A 25,039-nucleotide genomic window follows, 5' to 3' on the forward strand; every position below is an offset into this window, starting at 1 on the left:
TGATTTGTTACGGTTGTGGATGACACAGACGAACGATGTCGTCCTGCTGACGACTCTCAGAGCATAAACAAAGTATTATAATTATTAATTCTGTTGTTCAATTTAAAGGAATTGTTGCTTTAAATCCATCCTGTTGTATTTACGTCACATAACACCAGCAAAGCTTAAAACGGCTTCATATTTTGCTTCCAGTTTGACATGTTCACGTCTTGTTGCAATCACACAAAATTATTAGAGTTATGGCTGTTTATCTCAAATCTGTTTTTACCCTGTTTGGTGAAATGTTTTTCAACACAAATAGCTGGGACCTACTGTGAAAACATTTTCTGTTATTGAAACATATTTCGAAGGAATCCTTTGAAGGAGGACTGTGACCAGAACTGTATCCATAGAACTTACATTCATTTTGCACCTCATGAATTACAACCATTGCCAAAGCTCAGTGTCAGAGTAAGAGGCAATGTAATCTTTATTTATTTAGAGAGGCAGAAATTAAGCGAGTGGACGTCGATGTTGGTGGATGTTGGTGAATGTGACTGAAGCATTTCAAGCCAGAGAGTCAGAGCGGCGTCTTGTAGCAGTCTGAATATTGATGTTGGCTTTATTGTGTTGGTGATTGTGAGTTTATTTGAACGATTAATAACGATGATCTTTCCCTCCCCTTGACCTCACAGAAATGAACAAACATTGTCACTGAATGTGATCTGTGTTTTGTGCAGAAGGTCAGTGTTCTGTCAGGCATTAGTGTTGTCTGGACATACTGTAAGCTCGTTTTGTGTTTCCTCAAAATCTGTGGACATCCTTCCAACATACAGGACAGGTCTCCTTGGTGACAGTAAAAAAAAAAAAACACACCACGAACAAATACAGATGATTTATCCGTCCTCGAGCGCGTCAGCGCCCATAACAAACGGTGTTAATGCTGTAACTAAGTCTTACGGTGTGTGAAACATCTTGTGCGGAGCGTCCTAATCAAGATTAAGGGTATTCCTGCCATACATCGAGATGAATGAAGCGCTCCTCGGGTGCAGACGTGATGCAACAGCAGACTATTACCTGCTGAATGTGCCCTGAATGGATGATTGATGATTCATTCTGTGTCTCTCCTCTAACAATCACACAGATGAGAGAGCGAAGACTCCCCGTGCACCCCACAGAGGCCTGTGACAGTGATGTCCAAACCCCGGCCGAGGAACGTGACAGCAGATCTATCTGGTCGAAGCGTTTATATTTCGTACCTGCACGCTGCGATCAATACTCTGAAAATAAGGTCTTCTCTCATTCAGAAAGTTCACTGAATGACATTGTAGCACTGTAGACCGGAGTGTGAGACGAGCTTTCGTTAACTAAACCGTTTGCAGGAGTTGTGATCTTCCTCTGAAGCCCGCCTTCGTTTAATGCACTTGGCTTCAGAGTGGAGGAGTTTGAAAAGATGGCCTACAGCTGTTTTGAAGAGACCGCGATGATGAATGACCTGATGTGAGCGAACCGTTAGTGGCATTGTGGAGACTTTGGCTTAGTAGCTGTTTCATCCCCCCCCCCCCCCCCTCTGAGTAGAGATAGACAGCCTGAGCCTTTTTTAAATGCAACATGATACACGGAGATTGAAGCTTTTCAAACCCAGAAGAAGTTTTGAAACAGCCAGATCTTTGCAGCCGGTTGGTTCTATAAAAGGAAAAGGAAAGCTGCGGGACCTTCACAGGGAAATGTTTGTAGTGATGAGGTCAAGAGGAATATGAATTTCAGCAGTTTCCTTGTGCAGTGGGGCAGTTAAACTGTATTAATGAACACCTCCTTTTGTCTTCCATTGCTGGAAACAAAAGTCTGTCGTGTTGCCTGATGTATTGTAAAAAGATAAAGTGAGTGTGAGGAAGAGGGAGGCTTCCTGTTCAGGATTTATTTGCACCATTATAGTCAAACATAAAGCTCCTTAGGATGTAAAAGTTCAGTGAAATAGTATCTTATAGACTGTCAGCCAAGGAGCTATAAAGTGGATTATCACATAATAGCTCAGTCTTTATTTTTGGTTTGAGAATATTTCATGTTTGATCATGTTTCAGTCATTTCTTTTCATTTCATGGTACAAATTAAAGCATTTCAAAGGATAACGCAGCAGCTAAGCTAAGTTAATGGGCTAACACTTTAAGTCCCCCCATTTAGCATTTAATAGCAGCACGTAAACATTAAATAAATGGTTTTAGTCTTACAATAGTCTAGTGTTTATTAATGCGTTTGTTAACAATTATAACTCCGGTGGGCAACGAAAACCGTCTCTGTTTGTTTAAATAGTTGTAATGATATAAAATATGTCTTCACAGGAGAAGTTATAATTGCTGATGAATACTGTGCATTAATAAACATTTAAAATGTCCCTATAGCTGCCGTTAAACTACATTATAGAGTGTTATATGCCATTTTTTGAGTGTTTGTGTACTGCTTATAAAGGCTAAATAAGGGGACTTTAAGTGTTCCAGTTTTTACTGACATTTTTATACACTTAATGTCACAAGGTGGAAAATAATGTTGAGGAAAAACTGGTGAACTTGGATGGGTTTCTAACACTTGATCCTCTGTGAGTTTGAATGTGGATTCAGTTTAAGATGTTTCCAGTTTTTCTAAAAGGATAAACGGTCTCTAAATGACCTTTGACTGCGAATGTGAAACTCTAAGCCCCATTTATTTGTCCTGATTTTTTCTATTCTGAGTCGTTAAATGACTGTAGTCTCTAGTGATCAAATGAAATATCATTTTCTTAGTGCAGTAATTACTGATGCTTCTCAGTAACTGGGTTTCAGTCTCAACGGAGTCCTGAAACCAGATCAAGGGATATTAGGAAACTGCTTTGAGCTGGTTTAAGTGACTGTCAGGCTAATAAGTGGCAGTGTGTATGTGTGGATGCAGCGTTTTGAGGTGTAAATGTGAAGAACATTTCCCAAACAGTGCAGATCCGAGCAGGTTTACGAGCCAGGTGGTTCGAATTTTTATCATTTTGTCAAGCGGGAAATTAGATTGCCTACAACATAATGTTTTGAAAAGCTACGTAATTTTCTGCAACTTCATGTGATGAATAATTTTGTAAGAGGAGGTGTCACTGGAATCAATTTTTTCGAGGGGATTTCTTCACTATTTTTCTTCCAAGATTATCAAAATTACACAGCACATCTGAAGTGCGTGCCCAGTCATCGTCAGACCTAATTCCTTGTTGTGGAAACTCGCTCTGTTGTCACCGGCGTTATGTATGGTCCCCAAACTGTGACATGCAATTAGCTTTCATCTAAAGCACCTGACAGTCTCTGGATTAGAGCACTCGGAGGCACATTCACAGAGACCCCACTTCACGGATTAGAGCCCAACCTGTAATCCAGCCCGGGGAGATTAGGCAGATCAGAGGCAGTCCTGACTAAAGCAACGTTTATATCCAGAACACCCCGACTGACTGCACCAACACTCGGAGGGCCAAGATTTACCTCTTGCTGGCTTCAAAAACATGCAAGTGAGGCACAAAGAGAGAGTGTGAGTGTTAGATGCATGAATGTGTCTGGAGGAGATACTGCAGGGAGAAAAGAGGCAGAGAGCTGCTGGATAAAGGACAGGGGGAAATAAAAGAACAAACATGGAGGCGTAAAGGTCAACAGTCACACTTTGATAACTTTGGGTTTAACAGATATTGGTTTGTCAATAGTGGATTTTATTAAATATCAAATAAGGGACAAACCAAATTGTCCGTGGGATAAAGGTGAACTGTCTTTGTTTAATTAAAATTCATTTTCTGAATTTGATTTGATTTCAGGGGTTGTTGTTAAAGCAGCATTACGCAACGTTTTTGGTTCGGACGTGTCCTTAAAATGAAGCGGTAACTGCCACTTGCGACCATTCGTTACAGGTTGGAGTTATGTCAATCAATTGTGAGCGGTTCAACCGAGCAGTGAATTTCCCATCTAAACTTCTGAGAGAAAATAAAAAGGATCCGGCCTCTCACCAGACAAAAGCAAAGATTAGAGAGAAATCTGAAAAAATGCAAAATGCCATTTTCCCATTAATTATCTTGCGACCCCTCAGACGTCTGTTGTGACCCAGTGGAGGGGTCCCCACCCTCCGGTTCAGAACCACTGCCTTTGGGGAATCTCACCAGTGATTTCAGCCCATTTACTGTAAATCATGATACTTTGTGAAATATCACCTCTAATGTAAAAGTCAGAAAAAGATGTGCACACTGAACATAGAGCTCTCAATACATTTAATTTAACAAAGAAATATTTCAATCTAACTGAGATCTTTGTCTAATTGTTAAAATCATTTCTTAAGCTTTTCTTTGTCCCATGTGATAGTAATGTAAACATGTTGTTTTGGATTGTTGGTTGGACAAAACAAGTAATTTGAAGTCGTCAACTTGAACTTTAAGAAATTGTATGTAAATGTAATTTTTTTAGATCAAATGTATTAATCAAGAAAATAATCAGATTAATCGATAATGAAGAAGAAGATGATGATCTAATTACGTGTCACAAAAAAGGGCTTGAACAGGAAAAGTACAAACTAGCAGTTGACCTGAATTAATGTCAAAGTGTGCAACAAAGAAATAAAGAAAAGAAAAGAAAAGAGGATACATGATGCCCACGCTGAGAGAAACATCCATTATTCAAAAAGGAAACAATTAGCTTCCATAGAAACTTCTGCATAAAAGAAATAGTAAGTAGTTAGTTTATAGTTATAGTTTATCTATATGTTTCCATGCTGCTGTGTTTTATTAGTTATTTGGAAGCTATTTGTCTCCATTCGTTCCTCTATATGAAAAAACTCTTCAAGGACAAGGTTGGTGATAATTGTGCTGTTATCAACTAATCCCAAACAAACAATGAGTCGACCGTATCGAGTGCAGCCAAAAGATGTGACGTATCTCCTCCCTCTGTTCCACAGACACTCGCAAAGAAATTCAAACATTAAAACGAGCCATAATGTTTCACTGGGTGACACGTTCCAGTACCACCAACATGGGCACTGCAGTTTATCTTGAATCAATCACACATACGCTGTCCTGCTGCTGTAACTACTCACTTGTGCACCAAACGTGTATTAATCCGCAGCTGAAAGTAGTTCCAGATTAAATGCACTATTTACTCCTGGTTGAGCAACAGTTGCTAATAACAGTGCCCAGGTGTTTTAGGAAATTATGTAGGCTTTTTAAAAATAATAATAGTGAAAATGAAAGCACATATTTTTGAGCTGTTTCTAAAGATTTACGTCTTGACAGAGACAGACTAACACACTGTTGGTTTTCTTGGGGTTTGTTGACAATAGAAAGTAAAGAATAACACCAGCCTTATCTTTAAAACTTGAGAAAATTAGTTGTGTAATCCCTCGCAGTGGATGCTGAATCTGACGTTCACTGTAATAAATTACCAAACTTAAGCAAGTTTAAAGGGATTTTCCATTTGTGCAGAAATAATTGGAAACCAATGGCTGCCAATCCAAAAATCTAAAACTTTATACATTTGAAAATTGTCAGGAAAATGTCAAATTTCTAAAACATGCAAATGTACTGATGTAGTCCTTAAAAAGAGCTGCTGTTAGCTCCCTGAAAACATATTTTCTAAATCAGCTTTTTGCAGTGAGTGATGGGTTTCTATATGAACACAACATTTTCATTCTTTCTAAAGTCTGAACAATTTTAAATCCCAATGTGAGACTTTCTGTTTCCTGTTTTCTCTGTGCCATTCTCACTGTTTTCAGATGGGCAGAAAAAAAAATGTGATGTCAAATACTTCAATAGCATCAGTCAGGATTCAGCAACATAACGACAGTTCTTGGGTTGTTTGCTCATACCCGCTGTCAATCAAATCACAATCACACAGTCCTCGTGAAGCAGATCAGATGAGTTTTGAGCTTTAAACTCTTAATTAATAATAAGTACATGTAAGGATTATTTTTTACTGAGCTTTAACTTTGATTGTTGCACATTAAGCAATAAATATTTAATGTCACGGAAGATAAAATACTTTCTAAAACAGAAACAAAAATGATTTGAAACCATACTTCCAAGGGGCTTTAAAGATATTACATAAAAGTAAAATATATTTGTTATCAGTAGCCTTTAATGGGTAGTAGTGATTTAGTATTGCACCTCCATATAAGTTTGGCAGAGGCTGAGATGTCCTGAATTTTAATTTCTAGTATCAGTGCTGGCTAATATATCCCCCCCCCCTCGACACCCCCCCAAAACAAGCAAAAGCATCTTTTTGTTCGACCATAACTACCTTCCCTCCGAACTCCATGCTTACAGTTAGACACACAGACCTCGGTGTGTGCCAGAACAACTGGTATCACACCTGCTTACACAAAGTCACGTCGGTCACAGCCTCGTGCAGCAGCATGAAAAAATGTAATTTATGGTATATATGAAATACAGTGAAGGATGTGAAAGATATTCAAACGTAGCTTCCAATCATATTTAGAGGCTTTCATTTCACAGCTCCGACTTTTTCTAACTTTTCGACCTGCAATTTGTTAAGCAGGAGTCCCCCCCCCCACCCCCCCCCACCCCCACCCCCCACCCCCACTAAACCTCATTTAACTGTTTGTTAATATTGTTCCCAGCTTCGGCTTATGAGGCAGAATCCCTCGGCAAGATAACACAAACAGCATCAGTATGCAGAAGTCCTTTAGGAAACGACTCACAGATTGCCAGATGCAGCATATAGGCAGGCTGTTGGACAAACCTAAATGCTATCTACTCTTGGCGAGACTGTGATAAGGCGCAGGCGTCCGCTCTTTGAAACAGGAAGATAAACAACCCCGGCTTCCCTCGGGAGCTCGGAGGATATTCTATGGGCTGGACCTCCAAACAGCCAACAAATTCCACCTTTAATAGAAGCACCGGAGGAGCCAGATGACTCGGCGGTGGGCTGTACACAAAACCTTGCGAGGAAGAATGAAAGTGTGTGTCAGTTTTCATTTACTTGAATGCTGCGGCTGCTGTGACTTGTGTGTGGGGAGGATTTGTGAATGCGACACTTCTAGTTTAACAGAGTTAGAATAGGGAGGGACTGGGCTGAAAGCAGATTTGGGCTGCCACTTTGCAATCTTGATTGCATGCTGTGTGCTCAGAGTTCAGCTGCAGCGCTCAGAAATGAATAGAGTGGTTGTTCTTTAATAGTTTTTGTGCATTAATGCTGCACCGCAAACGTTTTGAAAAGAAGAGAGGGGAGTTCAGTGGATTTATTTAGTTTTAAATTTTGAAGTATTAAACTGATGCTCTTATCCAGAGAGGCTTAAAGTGTGAGGAGCTATTAGAGTTTGGATCAAGGACATGTGGCTGTTATGGGATCAAACCTGTGACCTTTGGGCGATGAGGCAGTCAATAACCTCCGGCTGCATCTCGCAGTAAAAGCTTATTTTAATCTAATTTGTGACTTTCAGACGCCATGAATTACAAAAACTATCTATCATAACAAGAAGAAGAGCTCGAGAAGAAAAACTAAATATGTCGGTAATCATCTTGAGTTTAGTTTGAAAGAAATGCTCCTTTAGAGAGGAAGGTAGCTGAAGAGTCCTTACTGTGTTGATGCCGTCCTTTAGACTGTCTTCCGACTGAGCACTTGGGATATGATTGTCGTCATAGTCATTTACAGTGAATTTAACTCGCCTTGTGAGGTCCCCCTGTAGTTGAGCTGATGGATCAACTAAGGGCATTTGACACCCACTAAGAGTTTAGGTCTATATTCTCCCAGTGATATCAAAGTGTTACCTGAGGGGGGTCAGAGATGATGACAAATCAAAAAGTGTGTCAAGACATCACAGGCAGCTGTGGATGGAGCCGAGTCCTATCACTGCAGCTCCACTTTGAGAGGCCAGGGCACAATTATTACCATGACTTCTGAGGAGGATAAATACTGTGCACGGACAGACTGCAGGATATTAGAGCGGGGCAGTTTGAAGAAGAAGGAGGAGGAGGAGGGAAAAAAAACCCCTAGCCACCAGTTTTCCAACTTACCCAGAGGAAAAATGCATAATCATATTATTTCACACACGACTTGGTTCAAAGGCGGCCAAAATAAGTTTGTGAGGTTCCCATGGGTCTGTCAATCTGTTGAAGGAGCTCCAGGCGAAAGCTTAGGATGCACCGAGTACGAAACAATTATGATCATCCCATTAAAGCATAGCGAAGCAATTTGGCAGCCCAGTCTGGAAAAAAACATTCCCATCAAGTGATGCTATGAGATCAGCTCGCTCTCACTACCACGATGCTTTTGTACGTATAATTCACACATTTAATCATTAATGTTTGTCTCTATATTGTGACAATAGGGGAATCCATGTTAGTTAATGTTATTGCTTCTGAAATCGAAGAATCCTTGTGTCCCTTCAAAGCAGGAAAGGGCTTCGTAAAGTAAAAGAAAAGGGGGGGTCGGTGGTGGTGGTGGGGTGAAATGATTAGTGTGCTTAGTCAGCTGTGAAATTGAGTTTATGGTTTTCGAGACGGTGAATTCAATTCGATAATGGGTATTAAGTTGTAGAGAATAATTAATAGTAATTGACTTCTTTCCATCACTATGCAAATTAAACACAGATAACACCACGGGAGCTTTTTAAGGCCAGTCAAGTTTGTAGGGATTAAGTTTATGGAATTTTTGTTGGAGAGAGGAGTGGCTCCTGTTCTGCTTTGATTGCTTTGTTGACAGATTTATCAGTGGGTGAGGGGTTACTGTCTCTCCGAGGATTAAAGGAATTGGGTTGTCACAAACTGTCAAGGCATTGAGTTAGGAGCATTCTGGTATGTTTGTCATAATGGGCTCAGGCTGTTCTCCACCGTACTGTCAAATACACTCTTATTGAACCGCATCTGTAAATGGGAGAAAGGAGGGGAAAATGCAAAGGAAGGATTGAATTGATAGTGCTGAGGGAGAAATATCCAGCGGGGTGTGTGTGTGTGTGTGTGTGTGTGTGTGTGTGTGTGTGTGTGTGTGCGGGTGGATTTGTCAAAGATGCAGATTTGAATTTGGGAAGCTTGCGTTCACAATGACATTTGTTAATTCACAAAGATATTAATGAGTCACTGCATGGAGCAGTTAGAAAATCTGGTTTGTGGGTGTTGAAATTTATCATCACAGGTATCAAATTTACGGAAAACACTACAAAAACATGCTTTTAACTCAACTACATCAGGTAACATTACCTGGAGAAGGGAAGAAAATGACATTATGCTGAACATTTTTCTAGGTTTTCACATCACAAGACAGGAACTAACATGATGTTGAAATACATTTCTTGTTTTAACGCCGTGAGGTCTTTGCGCCGCCTGAAACTCACTTGTCTAAAACGTCTCTTTGTGGACATCCCTTGATGTTGCTGCTGCTAGATGAGTCCGAACATTAATCACAGAAATCGTGGAGATATTAGAAGACATGAAAATAAAAAAATAAAAAAAGGTCATATCAAAATGACATTTAACTCACCAGAGAGATGACTGACAGCAGCACAGCGGCAGCCCACAGACATGTGGTCTTCATGCCTCTTTGTGGAACGTCTCCCCTCATGTCAAACTGTCCTTGATCTTCTCAGCCGCAAAAAAAAGAAATCTCCTCCTGACTGAACCGGTATCAGCTGCCGAACTTGAGGAGAAATAAAGAGTGAGGAGGCGGTCCTGAGGCGAGACAGCAGAGATGAATCTTCTCAGGCTCATTCAGGAGGGTCAGATGTCTGATGTTAAAACGGTTCAAGTGACTAACTGGGGTGTTCTTGGAGGCAGTGGAGGCGCTGTGGTGAGAACGGAGGTGTTTGTAGATCTGACTGTCAGTGTGGAGGAATGTTTTATATAGTGCGCTCTGAGGTTCAGAGAGAGAGAGAGAGAGAGAGGAGGGAGGGAGAGAGAAATAGAGTGAGTGAGGAGGGGGAGGGGGGGACGGGAGAAAGGGGGAAGCAGGGAAGGAGGTTCACATTATAGACTTTTTATAGGCAACTTTTCCTTTAACGTCGTCAGGGGCTGACATCTAGTGGCCGTCAGCTGCAGTGGCTTTCCTTTTTCTGTACATCTCTGTGAACATCAGGAGACACAGTCAGAAAATTTAGATTCACGTTGCACATATGTAAAAATAAACAAAAAAAAACAGACTGTTGCCATGGTGCAGCTTTAAATAGCAGCTTATTCCCATCAATACTCATCACTCATCATCTCTCACTTGTGGAGAGAAGTGACTTGAAATTACAACATTTAAAGGTTATTTAGGTATATTTTATGCCTTATAACAAAACCAATATATTTGATTTTTCTGTGGGTTTAAGTGCAAAATTTTTTTTTACCACACAAAAAAAAATAAACTACTTGAATAATTTACTTCAATACGGACATTTTTAGTTTACTAAAGTAAATGTATTTAAAGTGCAACTTTAAATACATTTTCCAGACAGTGAGATACAAGTTTGGTCTAAATGTAGTACATCCTGTATGCTGTGCCTTTAATGAGGTATTGAGCCTTTAATAACGGCATCGATAACACAATATTATAAAATATGATATTAATAATAATATATCAGTAACAGCTTATTCTCATAATGTTTATGAATGATCATCACTAAAAACAATTTAATGACCCTGAAATTGAAACATTTTAAAAGTTACTTAGGTTTTTTATGAAATCTAATTCATCAGTTTTTTGTGTAATTTTTCATTTTTTCCCACACAAACAAAAAAAAAACTACTTTAATAATTTCCTCTAAAACTTGAAGACACTGTTTTGGTTATTGTTTGTTAATGCTGACTTTAAATTCATTTACCAGACATAGCTGCAGACCTTCAGTGAACATTTTAAAGCTGAATTGTCAGTTGAATTTGTGTGTGACAAATATTTTGCCCTGCAATTATGATGAAACTCTTTTTTTAATTTGGTAAACAAACGTCAAATAAATAACTGACAAGTCCCTTAAAAGAGGACGCCAGTGATTTTACTGTTTCACTCCCACAAAGTTTGGGACGTTTGAGAGACAGAAGAAAAAAGAATAATCAGGCCGATATACTCTGACTTTTAAACCGCAGTATGGGTCAGACTCCAGAACCATTAGATCCAATAAAACAACGTGATAGCATCTCTCATCAGACCTTCCCTGTCTGCTAAATGCCCTCATCTTTCAAACTCCATGACTCAGGTTCGTAACACAGACGTCAGTTAAAAATCTTTAGGCTTCAGTCCCAAGCAGCGATTAATCAAGTGATGTCACTTTTGAGTAGTACAGTGACTTGTAATTTGACATGTAAAATCAGCGGCGTGCCCCTTTAAAAAGGTTTAAAAACAAGCTTAATCATCTCGTGATCTGCAGGTACACGTCTTCATTTTGAATCTAAATCAAACACCTCGCAGTTTAGTTTGTCAAATTAATCTTAATTTGTAATCGTAGTTGATTTTTCTTCTGAATGAAAACTTAAATTAAAGGACAGGTTCACAATTTTGCCATTTAACAACAACAACAAAAACAACACGTCGAGCGTTTTCACGTTATCATTCTTCCTGTTCATACTGATCAATAACTGGTGGAAGTGGGGAGGAACAGTCCTCGTTCTGAAGCTAAAACCAGGCTTCAACAGTCTGACTTAATCAAATCAAGTGTGTATCTTCCAAATTAAAGGCTTCTTAGTGCTAAATTTCCTCTCGCTCTTCCTCACAGTGTTTCTGTGTTGAGCTGCAGTGGATGGATACCAACACAAAGAGGGAATTTGGTGCTAAAAACACAGGAACTTGGAAGATCCCCAGTTGATTTGATTAACTCAGGCTGCCGAGGCGTCATTTCAGCTTCAGATAAACCTTTGAACACATTTTTTCTCAGAGCGAGGATTGTGGATTTTGTCCCTTACAGTGGAAGAGATCCGTTAACGTCCAGTATGAGCAGGAGTTAAAAATACTGGACCCATCGTTTAAGTGGTTAAAATCCCTACTTGTTCCTGTAAGAGCAGACCGAGAGTATTTAGAGATCGATATTATTTAGTTGTTTTGCTCCTTTAAGTGACTTTTCATCACTGTTCCAGCTTAAAGGATTCATCTGGTGATGTTCTTTATTTTTCTTATTGTCAACAAACCTCATGAAAAGCCCAAAACCAGTAATGAATTCATCCTGCAGTAATATACATGTATCCAAAGCCTCATATACTTCATATATATACTCCTCCAACACTGTTAAAAACACATCGCTGTCCTGCTGATGCTATATGTGGGACACTTACTAGCTGAATACAAATGTGTATTGATCCGCAACTGAAAATAGTCCCAAACAAATGCAATGTTTCTTTCTGTTTGAGTAACTTTGGCTAAAAACTACAGTGCCCAGCTGTATACTAAACTAATAAACTAATAAACTAATACATATTTCCATGTTTGTTTTTACAAATTTATGTTTTCAGTCTGAGCAAATGGACTTAGGGCTGAGAACCACAGACAAGTTAGGGAAGTTAAAAATATTTAACACAACTAGAACATTATGTTGACTGTTATTATCTGATTGCAGATCTATTGATGATTAAGGTCATTCAGAAACAGTGTCGTCGTTAGATAGTTTGTCCACCAGAGAGCATTAATACGTTTTTTATCCATAAAATATCTCGGTCACAATTCCTTAAAATCCAGGTTGTTTATGTTTAAAAAGTGAATACTGGTCGATATATAGTTGGGATTTTTTGGTAACTCTTTATTTTATGTGTCTGCATATTCCAATTTATTTAAGAAGTTTCCTTGACAGAATCATACAGTATAATTAGATCGCTGATTAGTTGCTTCACTTCCAGTTAATTCTAAATGCTAAGCTAACTCAGCCTTGAGACTTTTATTCAGAGGATAACAGGTGAGCTAAAAATGCAAAATGTGAAATGAGTCTGCAAACAAACATACGGCTCAGCATAAAATCAATATAAAGTTTCCAATAATAAATGAATGAGTAATAAATATTCACTGATGTTTAAGTGGAGAACTTTCTTTCATGGAAATTATTTGGGAAGTCGATAATGAACTGTTTCTTTTTCCTGTAATTGGCACCAAAGTTTGTGGTTCTTTCTAGGAAACTTTGAAGAAGTTATTAGGAAATAATGGACGTGTAAAATAAAGAGTTACCAAATGTTTTAAATGTGAAAATATTGATATGAGTATTGGCAGAGACGGATTGACAAAACCTTGGTTTTGCTCTTTTCATGGGATTTGTTGACAAAAAGAAAAATATATAAAAAAAACACCAGCTTTATCCTTTAATGTTCTGTTCTCTAGTGGACATATAACAATAGACAAACATGACTTCAGACTTAATAACTTTACCGTTGTGTGTTTACAACCGTGTCCTCGTTTATTTTCAGTAATTCTTCCCATACATATAAACAACCTGTACAAAACGGCTGAGCCTTCGTCTTTTTCTGCTTCTTTTCTCTTTCCTTTTTTGTTCACAACATACAACTTGCATCATGATAACAACAATCAGCAATATCATACACCCACTTTGCAATAGTCAAACTAAACATTTTTTGTGCAATACAAAATAAATGTACACATACTTTGAATTTTTTTTCCCAAAAAAATAAAAAAATCGCTGTTATTTACAAATCCCACAACAAAAAAAGTAAACATTCTCCACACCAGTTTTGCTTTTACATTGAACTCAGCAGAAGCGTGTTCTCTTATTATTAACATGTTGTATACTTTTTGTTTGTACAGATATTTTTTTTAATTATATTTCACCTCATGTATTATGGCTGCAAAACAGAGGAGCTATGATACGGTTACTACATGAAAAATCTTAAAACAAATTTAGTCTCTCTTTATGTCTATATGTACTGCAGTGTATAATGAGCTACAGTGTATAATGTATGCCCCATTCAAGTATTACAAACTGTATTACAGGACTGTTAGTATTTAGTTATTGTCAGTAAGGCAGAAATGACATTTGCATGACGTGAATGGTTTAAATTTATTGATCTTTCTTTTTCTTTAATCACTGCAAAATTTCAGCTTTTCCACAATGGACGTCTGTGGATAAAAAAAAGGTTAAATAATTTGAATTGAATCAGATTTTTTTTTTTTTTATGGTTAAAAAGAACTTTAAAGCAGGCGATTCATTAAAAGAAGTCACCCGCTGATATCGTAGTTTAAATCGCATAATTGCATCTGGGCAGAAATACAGTGATAACACCAGACGAAATCTACAAACCACAAAAGGTACTTTACTACAACCAAAAGATCAGTTGTGAGAAATAAAATCTATACATATATTTACTTGAGATTCACACTTGTTTTGTAGAATGTGAGACATTTAAACATCTTTTCCTGTTGCCGTCGTTTCTCCTTCGAATGTTCTCGTGTTGACCTTAGCTGTTCCTCCGCTCTATGGTTTCGTCTGTGGAAGAGGCAGTGTTTTATGGCAATAGAAGGTAGAAGTCACATGTGCATATCATGCTGCACTAATATAGTGCAATGTAGTGCCTGAAACAAAGCAAGGGTGGAGGCAGGCAGGCAGGCAGTAGTTTTCATGAACAACTGATTGCAGGCTACTCCTCCATCAGCATCGTACAGATCAGTTTATCCCACAAACTCAGGCCTGTGTGCCTCTGAATCAAGCAAAAGAAAAAAAAAAAAAGAAAGAAGAGAAGAAATGCCTCCCTTTTGTTCAAGACTGTAAAAGAGATTTGAGTCAAAACCCAGTTGAGGATTGAGAAAAAGGAATCCAAACCTTTTTATGGAGATTTTCCTCTCCCTCCTCCTCTTCCCTGCGGTGACTTTTGGCAACGTACGAGCCGTCAGAGCATCCTAAGCCTCCAGCTACTCAGCATTTTTAGGGACAAGCAGAAAAGCGTGGGGGAAGAGTTGGAGCTTGTGCTGCCATATTCAGAGACAGCAGGAGAGAGCTGGGTCTGTCTTCTGCACCCAGCCTCTCCTGCGTCTCAAACAAGTCCTTTGATTAAACAGATGTGGATGTGTAGGGGGCAAAAAAAAAAAAAGGCATTTCATTGAACACGGTGGAGGTCACGAAGGCTCTGGCAAAAGAAAATATTTAAAAAAAACAAAAGGGGGCTGAATGGATCTCTACTTGAAATAGTTAAACCTCGCTAGTGTCTCTGCTAAGAGGATTTTCTGTAATTTCTCCGCTCTGTGACGTGTCCATTCACGATGCAAACATCCATGTCCTTCACTGTTATGGCGTGATGAAGTGGGTTTCTATGACCGGTGAAGCGTCTTCTGGAGGACTACATGTCCGTGTCCCCGTCGTAGGCGAGAGTCAGAGGTTTTAGTCGGTTGTTTTGTTGCCTCTGTCTCTGAGGTCTCTTTGGCTTTTTGCTGCGTGAAAAGATTAAAACACAGTCAGACAGACTCTTCAAATCTTCTCAGAGAAGTACTCTAACCACATGCTACCACGCTAGCCATGCACTGACATTTGTTTCAGATGAATCTGGATGTAATTATGAAAAGTAAAATGCAGGTCATGAGGTCCACATCATGTGACACAGGGCTACAACAGCACATTAAAACAAATTCAAAAACTGGAGAGGAAAGTAGAAAAGTAGTTTTCTGCAGATAAATTATCGACTGCATATTAAATTTAGTTGTTTCAGCTTTCATCTGAAAAAATAACTACCACACTTAAAAGTTATTAATACTGAAAGCTTCTCCTAGCCCCCATCCCAAAGGAAATGATAACCTCAACAAATAAATCAACCTTCACAGCCTTTAAAATAATAAGGCTGTCATTATTCTCTACTTTTCTTATCGTCATCAAATCTCATGAAAAGACCAAAACTATCGCTTTGATCCGTCTCTCAACACTTTTTGTCTGGCTGCCTCTCAGCTCTACGCCCATTGGTTCCCACTGAAGATGAAAATCTTTAAGAATAGTTTCCTTTTTAAAAAATGCTACATAATTCCCTGAAACAGCTGTGCACCGTAGTTTTTAGCAAACAATAGTTTAACAGGAGTAAATAGTGCATTTGGTAGGGACTATTTTCAGTTGTGGATTAATACACATTTAGTGACCTGTATGTGGGTCTGACTCTAAATAAACTGCCATATATTGTTTTCCATCCACCTGTTTTTATGCATTTTCAATTTTCACTGTAAAATTTTGTATAAATTTGTATAAATTTCTGTAAAATTTGTGCTAAATTTGAATGGAAACCTGATTAGTGTCACTCAGTACAACGATGTGGCTCACTGACGTGTTTTTAAAAGCTCTGGACAACAATTAAGGTTTATGGCACAGAGGATTAAGCTACAACAGGCTGTAGATAAAAAGACGAAGGATCAGGTCCTCGAGGGATTTGGTCTTTTCATAGCTTTGTGCACAAAAACAAAAATTCAGATAATCACCAAAGTTATCAGTTAAGAAATACAGTCAGTCATTTGGCTGTTTGGAGAAAATATCAGAACAATCAACTGACCTTGAGACATACAAAGTACTTTAAACTAGTCAGAAAATTGCACAATTACACAGACTACTACACAGACTATGACCTGTATTGGGAAAAAACTGTCTAGAGTTTAGACCACGATAACTGTGGAGAGGATACAATATATTAATATATTAACTGTAATACAGGTTGACAGGTTTAAAACAAATACGGTTCTTTGTCACTCGTACGTCTACATCTAAAAGCATTAAAGGTATTAGTGAGTTAATTTACGTGCCCACGCTCACACATGTTCCAGATATTTGTTACTTTGCCTCCAGGGGGAAAAGTACCATTACAAGAAGATACCTGATTTCTACCTTTGTGCTTCTGTGAGCTGTCATCACTGCCTTAGATGCAAGATCACTCATTCATGTCTCAAAGTAATACAGTGTATAATGTGGTATTTTATTTTTCTAGAGAACTTCTGTAAAAGACAGTAAAGTAAGGGCGTAGGTTTGCATATGACGGTAGGGACATGTCACTACCAATAATTGGGGAGGACAGTATTGTCTCTACCAATATTTCATATTACATATACAGTCATATTAGATCATTCCAATGTGTCCTCCAACAGGATACATCTCCAAGAAAACTGATTAAGGTATGTTACCATTTGATTGACTGAAAGGGCGGGGGCTATCTGCAGGCTCAAGTAATGTAAGGATATCACAGTAGTAACTACTGTCACCAGAAAAATGTCAACTGATGTTATTTAACCATGTTATGACATTTTATGCCTTACTATACTTTGATGTTTTTATGACTTTTTATGCCTTACTATACTATGACGTTTTTATGACTTTTTATGACTTACTATACTATGACGTTTTTATGACTTTTCATGCCTTACTGTACTATGACGTTTTATGCCATATTATATTATGACGTTTTTATGACGTTTTATGCCATAAAAATACTATGTCGTTTTTATGACGTTTTATGCCATAGAATACTATGTCGTTTTTATGACATTTTATGCCTTACTATACTATGACGTTTTTATGACGTTTTATGCCTTACTATACTTTGACGTTTTTATGACTTTTTATGCCTTACTATACTATGATGTTTTATGCCATAAAATAGTATGTTGTTTTTATGACTTTTTATGCCTTACTATACTATGACGTTTTTATGACGTTTTATGCCATAGAATACTATGTCGTTTTTATGACTTTTTTGCCTTACTATACTATGACGTTTTATGCCATATTATATTATGACGTTTTTATGACGTTTTATGCCTTACTATACTATGACGTCTTTATGACTTTTCATGCCTTACTATACTATGACGTCTTTATGACTTTTAATGCCTGACTATACTATGACGTTTTTATGACTTTTCATGCCTTACTGTACTATGACGTTTTATGCCATATTATACTATGACGTTTTTATGACGTTTTATGCCTTACTATACTTTGACGTTTTTATGACTTTTTATGCCTTACTATACTATGATGTTTTATGCCATAAAATAGTATGTTGTTTTTATGACTTTTTATGCCTTACTATACTATGACGTTTTTATGACGTTTTATGCCATAGAATACTATGTCGTTTTTATGACTTTTTTGCCTTACTATACTATGACGTTTTATGCCATATTATATTATGACGTTTTTATGACGTTTTATGCCTTACTATACTATGACGTCTTTATGACTTTTCATGCCTTACTATACTATGACGTCTTTATGACTTTTAATGCCTGACTATATTATGACGTTTTTATGACGTTTTATGCCATACAATACTATGACGTTTTTATGACTTTTTATGCCTTACTATACTATGACGTTTTATGCCATACAATACTATGACGTTTTTATGACTTTTTATGCCTTACTATACTATGACGTTTTTATGACTTTTTATGCCATAGAATACTATGTCGTTTTTATGACTTTTTTGCCTTACTATACTATGACGTTTTATGCCATATTATATTATGACGTTTTTATGACGTTTTTTATGCCATAGAATACTATGTCGTTTTTATGACTTTTTATGGCTTACTATACTATGACGTTTTTATGACTTTTCATGCCTTACTATACTATGACGTTTTTATGACTTTTTATGCCTTAATATACTATGACGTTTTTATGACTTTTTATGCCTTAATATACTATGACGTTTTATGCCTTACTATACTATGACGTTTTTATTACTTTTTATGCCTTACTATACTATGACGTTTTTATGACTTTTTATGCCTTACTATACTATGACGTTTTTATGACTTTTTATGCCTTACTATACTATGACGCTTTCATGACTTTTTATGCCTTAGTATACTATGACTTTTTATGCCTTACTATACTATGTCGTTTTTATGACTTTTTATGCCTTACTATAATATGACGTTTTCATGACTTTTTATGCCTTACTATACTATGACGTTCGTTTTTATGACTTTTTGACGTTTTCATGACTTTTTACTATAATACTATAATATGATGTTTTTTTCATACAATACAATGACGTTTTTATGACTTTTCATGCCTTACTATACTATGTCGTTTTTATGACTTTTTATGCCATACAATACTATGACATTTTTATGACTTTTTATGCCATACAATAGTATGTCTTTTTTATGACTTTTAATGCCTTACTATAGTATGTCGTTTTTATGACGTTTTTTATGCCATAGAATACTATGTCGTTTTTATGACTTTTTATGGCTTACTATACTATGACGTTTTTATGACTTTTCATGCCTTACTATACTATGACGTTTTTATGACTTTTTATGCCTTAATATACTATGACGTTTTTATGACTTTTTATGCTTTAATATACTATGACGTTTTATGCCTTACTATACTATGACGTTTTTATGACGTTTTTATGCCATACAATACAATGACGTTTTTATGACTTTTTTTTGCCTTAATATACTATGACGTTTTATGCCATACAATACTATGACGTTTTTATGAGTTTTTATGCCTTACTATAATATGACATTTTTATGACGTTTTATGCCATAGAATACTATGTCGTTTTTATGACTTTTTATGCCTTAGTATACTATGACGCTTTCATGACTTTTTATGCCTTAGTATACTATGACTTTTTATGCCTTACTATACTATGTCGTTTTTATGACTTTTTATGCCTTACTATAATATGACGTTTTCATGACTTTTTATGCCTTACTATACTATGACGTTCGTTTTTATGACTTTTTGACGTTTTCATGACTTTTTACTATAATACTATAATATGATGTTTTTTTCATACAATACAATGACGTTTTTATGACTTTTCATGCCTTACTATACTATGTCGTTTTTATGACTTTTTATGCCATATAATACTATGACTTTGTATGACGTATTATGCCTTAATATACTTTGACGTTTTTATGACTTTTTATGCCTTACTATACTATGACGTTTTTATGACTTTTTATGCCTTACTATACTATGACTTTTTATGCCATAGAATGCTATGTCGTTTTTATGACTTTTTATGGCTTACTATACTATGGCGTTTTTATGACTTTTTATGCCTTACTATACTATGATGTTTTATGCCATACAATAGTATGCCGTTTTTATTACTTTTTATGCCTTACTATACTATGACGTTTTTATGACTTATTATGCCTTACTATACTATGACATTTTATGCCATAGAATGCTATGTCGTTTTTATGACTTTTTATGGCTTACTATACTATGGCGTTTTTATGACTTTTCATGCCTTACTATACTATGACGTTTTTATGACTTTTTATGCCTTACTATACTATGACGTTTTTATGCCATACAATAAAATGACGTTTTTATGACTTTTTTTGCCTTAATATACTATGACGTTTTATGCCATACAATACTATGACGTTTTTATGAGTTTTTATGCCTTACTATAATATGACATTTTTATGACGTTTTATGCCATAGAATACTATGTCGTTTTTATGACTTTTTATGCCTTACTATACTATGACGTTTTATGCCATACAATACTATGACGTTTTTATGACTTTTTATGCCTTACTATACTATGACGTTTTTATGACTTTTTATGCCTTACTATACTATGATGTTTTTATGACTTTTCATGCCTTACTATACTATGACGTTTTTATGACGTTTTATGCCATAGAATACTATGACGTTTTTATGACGTATTATGCCTTACTATACTTTGACGTTTTTATGACTTTTTATGCCTTACTATACTATGTCGTTTTTATGACTTTTTATGCCTTACTATACTATGATGTTTTATGCCATACAATAGTGTGCCGTTTTTATTACTTTTTATGCCTTACTATACTATGACGTTTTTATGACTTATTATGCCTTACTATACCATGACATTTTATGCCATAGAATGCTATGTCGTTTTTATGACTTTTTATGGCTTACTATACTATGGCGTTACTATGGCGTTTTTATGACTTTTCATGCCTTACTATACTATGACGTTTTTATGACTTTTTATGCCTTAATATATTATGACGTTTTATGCCTTACTATACTATGACGTTTTTATGACGTTTTTATGCCATAGAATACTATGTCGTTTCTATGACTTTTTATGCCTTACTATACTATGACGTTTTTATGCCATACAATACAATGACGTTTTTATGCCATAGAATACTATGTCGTTTCTATGACTTTTTTTGCCTTACTATACTATGACGTTTTATGCTATAGAATACTATATCATTTTTAATTTCTATAGTGTAAGTACTTGGCATGATGGTGTAATGGTTAGATCTGCTGCTTCTCAATGAAGAAATCATGGGTTCGAATCTTAGTTGTGGCCAAAATTGTGTGAAGGATGTATGTACTCCTGAATTCAAACAAAATAAACATATCCCTTAATCTACAATGATGTATGTGACATATTATACTATGCCTTACCATACTAGAATATTTTTGAAGTTTTTATACCCTATCATAATATGATATTTTTTTCCCTGATATAAGATGACGTTATTATTTATCATTTTACCTTGAGTGAAAACTGGCTGGTATGATGGTGTAATGGTTAGAACTACTACCTATCAATGGAAAGGTCATGGGTTCGAAACTCAGTCATGGCAAAATATATATGGAGTGTGTATTTGCACCCCTGTTCCTAAGACATGCACGTATCCCTAAATCTAAAATGATGTACTTTTCTACGACAATTTTATGCCTTACTATATTATATTTTATGCCTTATCATACTTTGACATTTTTATGACACTTTATGCCTTACTATACCATGACGTTTTATGCCATACAATACTATGAAGTTTTTATGACTTTTTTATGACCTACTATAGTATGACCATGGTTGGTAATTGGTGTATGATAGTGTAATGGTTAGAAGTGCTGCCTTTCAATGAAGAGGTCGTGGGTTTGAAGCTAAGTCATGGCAAAGATTGTGTAGATTTGTATATACCCCTTTTCACCGGTTGACGTTTTATGCCATAGAATACTATGTCGTTTTTATGACTTTTAATGCCTTACTATACTATGACGTTTTCATGACTTTTTATGCCTTACTATACTATGTCGTTTTTATGACTTTTATTGCCTTACTATACTATGACGTTTTTATGACTTTTTATGCCTTACTATACTATGTCGTTTTTATGACTTTTTATGCCTTACTATACTATGTCGTTTTTATGACTTTTTATGCCTTACTATACTATGACTTTTTATGCCTTACTATACTATGACTTTTTTATGACTTTTTATGCCTTAATATACTATGACGTTTTTATGACTTTTTATGCCTTACTATACTATGACGTTTTTATGACTTTTTATGCCTTACTATACTATGACTTTTTATGCCTTACTATACTATGACTTTTTATGCCTTACTATACTATGACGTTTTTATGACTTTTTATGCCTACTATACTATGATGTTTTTATGACTTTTTATGCCATACAATAGTATGTCATTTTTATGACTTTTTATGCCTTACTATACTATGACGTTTTTATGACTTTTTATGCCTTACTATACTATGACTTTTTATGCCTTACTATACTATGTCGTTTTTATGACTTTTTATGCCTTACTATACTATGACGTTTTCATGACTTTTTATGCCTTACTATACTATGACTTTTTATGCTTACTATACTATGACGTTTTTATTACTTTTTATGCCTTACTATACTACGACGTTTTTATGACTTTTTATGCCTTACTATACTATGACTTTTTATGCCTTACTATACTATGACGTTTTCATGACTTTTTATGCCTTACTATACTATGACGTTTTTATGACTTTTTATGCCTTACTATACTATGACTTTTTTATGACTTTTTATGCCTTACTATACTATGACGTTTTTATGACTTTTTATGCCTTACTATACTATGACTTTTCATGCCTTACTATACTATGACGTTTTTATTACTTTTTATGCCTTACTATACTATGTCGTTTTTATGACTTTTTATGCCTTACTATACTATGACGTTTTTATGACTTTTTATGCCTTACTATACTATGACTTTTTTATGACTTTTTATGCCTAACTATACTATGACGTTTTTATGACTTTTTATGCCTTACAATACTATGACTTTTCATGCCTGACTATACTATGACGTTTTTATTACTTTTTATGCCTTACTATACTATGTCGTTTTTATGACTTTTTATGCCTTACTATACTATGACTTTTTATGCCTTACGATACTATGACTTTTCATGCCTGACTATACTATGACGTTTTTATGACTTTTTATGCCTTACTATAATATGTCGTTTTTATGACTTTTTTATGACTTTTTATGCCTTACTATACTATGACTTTTTATGCCTTACTATACTATGTTGTTTTTATGACTTTTTATGCCTTACTATACTATGACTTTTTATGCCTACTATACTATGACGTTTTTATGACTTTTTAATGCCTTACTATACTATGACGTTTTATGCCTTACTATACTATGACGTTTTTATTACTTTTTATGCCTTACTATACTATGTCGTTTTTATGACTTTTTATGCCTTACTATACTATGATGTTTTTATGACTTTTTTATGACTTTTTATGCCTTACTATACTATGACTTTTTATGCCTTACTATACTATGACGTTTTTATGACTTTTTATGCCTTACTATACTATGACTTTTTATGCCTTACTATACTATGACGTTTTCATGACTTTTTATGCCTTAATATACTATGACGTTTTTATGACTTTTTATGCCTTACTATACTATGACGTTTTTATGACTTTTTATGCCTTACTATACTATGACTTTTTATGCCTTACTATACTATGACGTTTTTATGACTTTTTATGCCTTACTATACTATGTCGTTTTTATGACTTTTTATGCCTTACTATACTATGATGTTTTATGCCATACAATAGTGTGCCGTTTTTATTACTTTTTATGCCTACTATACTATGACGTTTTAATGCCATACAATACTATGTCGTTTTTATGACTTTTTATGCCTTACTATACTATGACGTTTTCATGACTTTTTATGCCTTACTATACTATGACTTTTTATGCCTTACTATACTATGACGTTTTTATTACTTTTTATGCCTTACTATACTACGACGTTTTTATGACTTTTTATGCCTTACTATACTATGACTTTTTATGCCTTACTATACTATGACGTTTTCATGACTTTTTATGCCTTACTATACTATGACGTTTTTATGACTTTTTATGCCTTACTATACTATGACTTTTTTATGACTTTTTATGCCTTACTATACTATGACGTTTTTATGACTTTTTATGCCTTACAATACTATGACTTTTCATGCCTGACTATACTATGACGTTTTTATTACTTTTTATGCCTTACTATACTATGTCGTTTTTATGACTTTTTATGCCTTACTATACTATGACGTTTTTATGACTTTTTATGCCTTACTATAATATGACTTTTTTATGACGTTTTATGCCTTACTATACTATGACGTTTTTATGACTTTTTATGCCTTACAATACTATGACTTTTCATGCCTGACTATACTATGACGTTTTTATTACTTTTTATGCCTTACTATACTATGTCGTTTTTATGACTTTTTATGCCTTACTATACTATGACTTTTTATGCCTTACGATACTATGACTTTTCATGCCTGACTATACTATGACGTTTTTATGACTTTTTATGCCTTACTATAATATGTCGTTTTTATGACTTTTTATGCCTTACTATACTATGACTTTTTATGCCTTACTATACTATGTTGTTTTTATGACTTTTTATGCCTTACTATACTATGACTTTTTATGCCTAACTATACTATGACGTTTTTATGACTTTTTATGCCTTACTATACTATGACTTTTCATGCCTTACTATACTATGACGTTTTTATTACTTTTTATGCCTTACTATACTATGTCGTTTTTATGACTTTTTATGCCTTACTATAGTATGCCGTTTTTATGACTTTTTATGCCTTACTATACTATGACTTTTTATGCCTTACTATACTATGACGTTTTTATGACTTTTTATGCCTTACTATACTATGACTTTTTATGCTTACTATACTATGACGTTTTCATGACTTTTTATGCCTTAATATACTATGACGTTTTTATGACTTTTTATGCCTTACTATACTATGACGTTTTTATGACTTT

The 25,039-nt window shown here is 35.4% G+C and overlaps 1 protein-coding gene across 2 annotated transcripts in view; it reads right to left on the minus strand.

Annotated features, from left to right (window-relative positions):
* Nucleotides 1–25,039, minus strand: part of LOC130172316 (thrombospondin type-1 domain-containing protein 7A-like) — a 184,156-nt gene that overhangs the window by 5,319 nt on the left and 153,798 nt on the right. The window contains exons 2-3 of one of the 2 annotated variants that reach the window (XM_056380946.1): nt 14,692–15,296; nt 9,453–9,821 (exon numbers count right to left, since the gene is read on the minus strand). In XM_056380946.1, the coding sequence (XP_056236921.1) occupies nt 9,453–9,533 (81 nt within the window). In that variant the 5' untranslated portion in view covers nt 9,534–9,821; nt 14,692–15,296. Of the gene's footprint in view, nt 1–9,452; nt 9,822–13,277; nt 15,297–25,039 lie in introns of those variants that run through there. The other variant, XM_056380948.1, reaches the window with a different exon arrangement.

The sequence above is a fragment of the Seriola aureovittata genome, chromosome 7, assembly GCF_021018895.1.
Source record: "Seriola aureovittata isolate HTS-2021-v1 ecotype China chromosome 7, ASM2101889v1, whole genome shotgun sequence".
Taxonomy (NCBI): Eukaryota; Metazoa; Chordata; class Actinopteri; order Carangiformes; family Carangidae; genus Seriola; species Seriola aureovittata.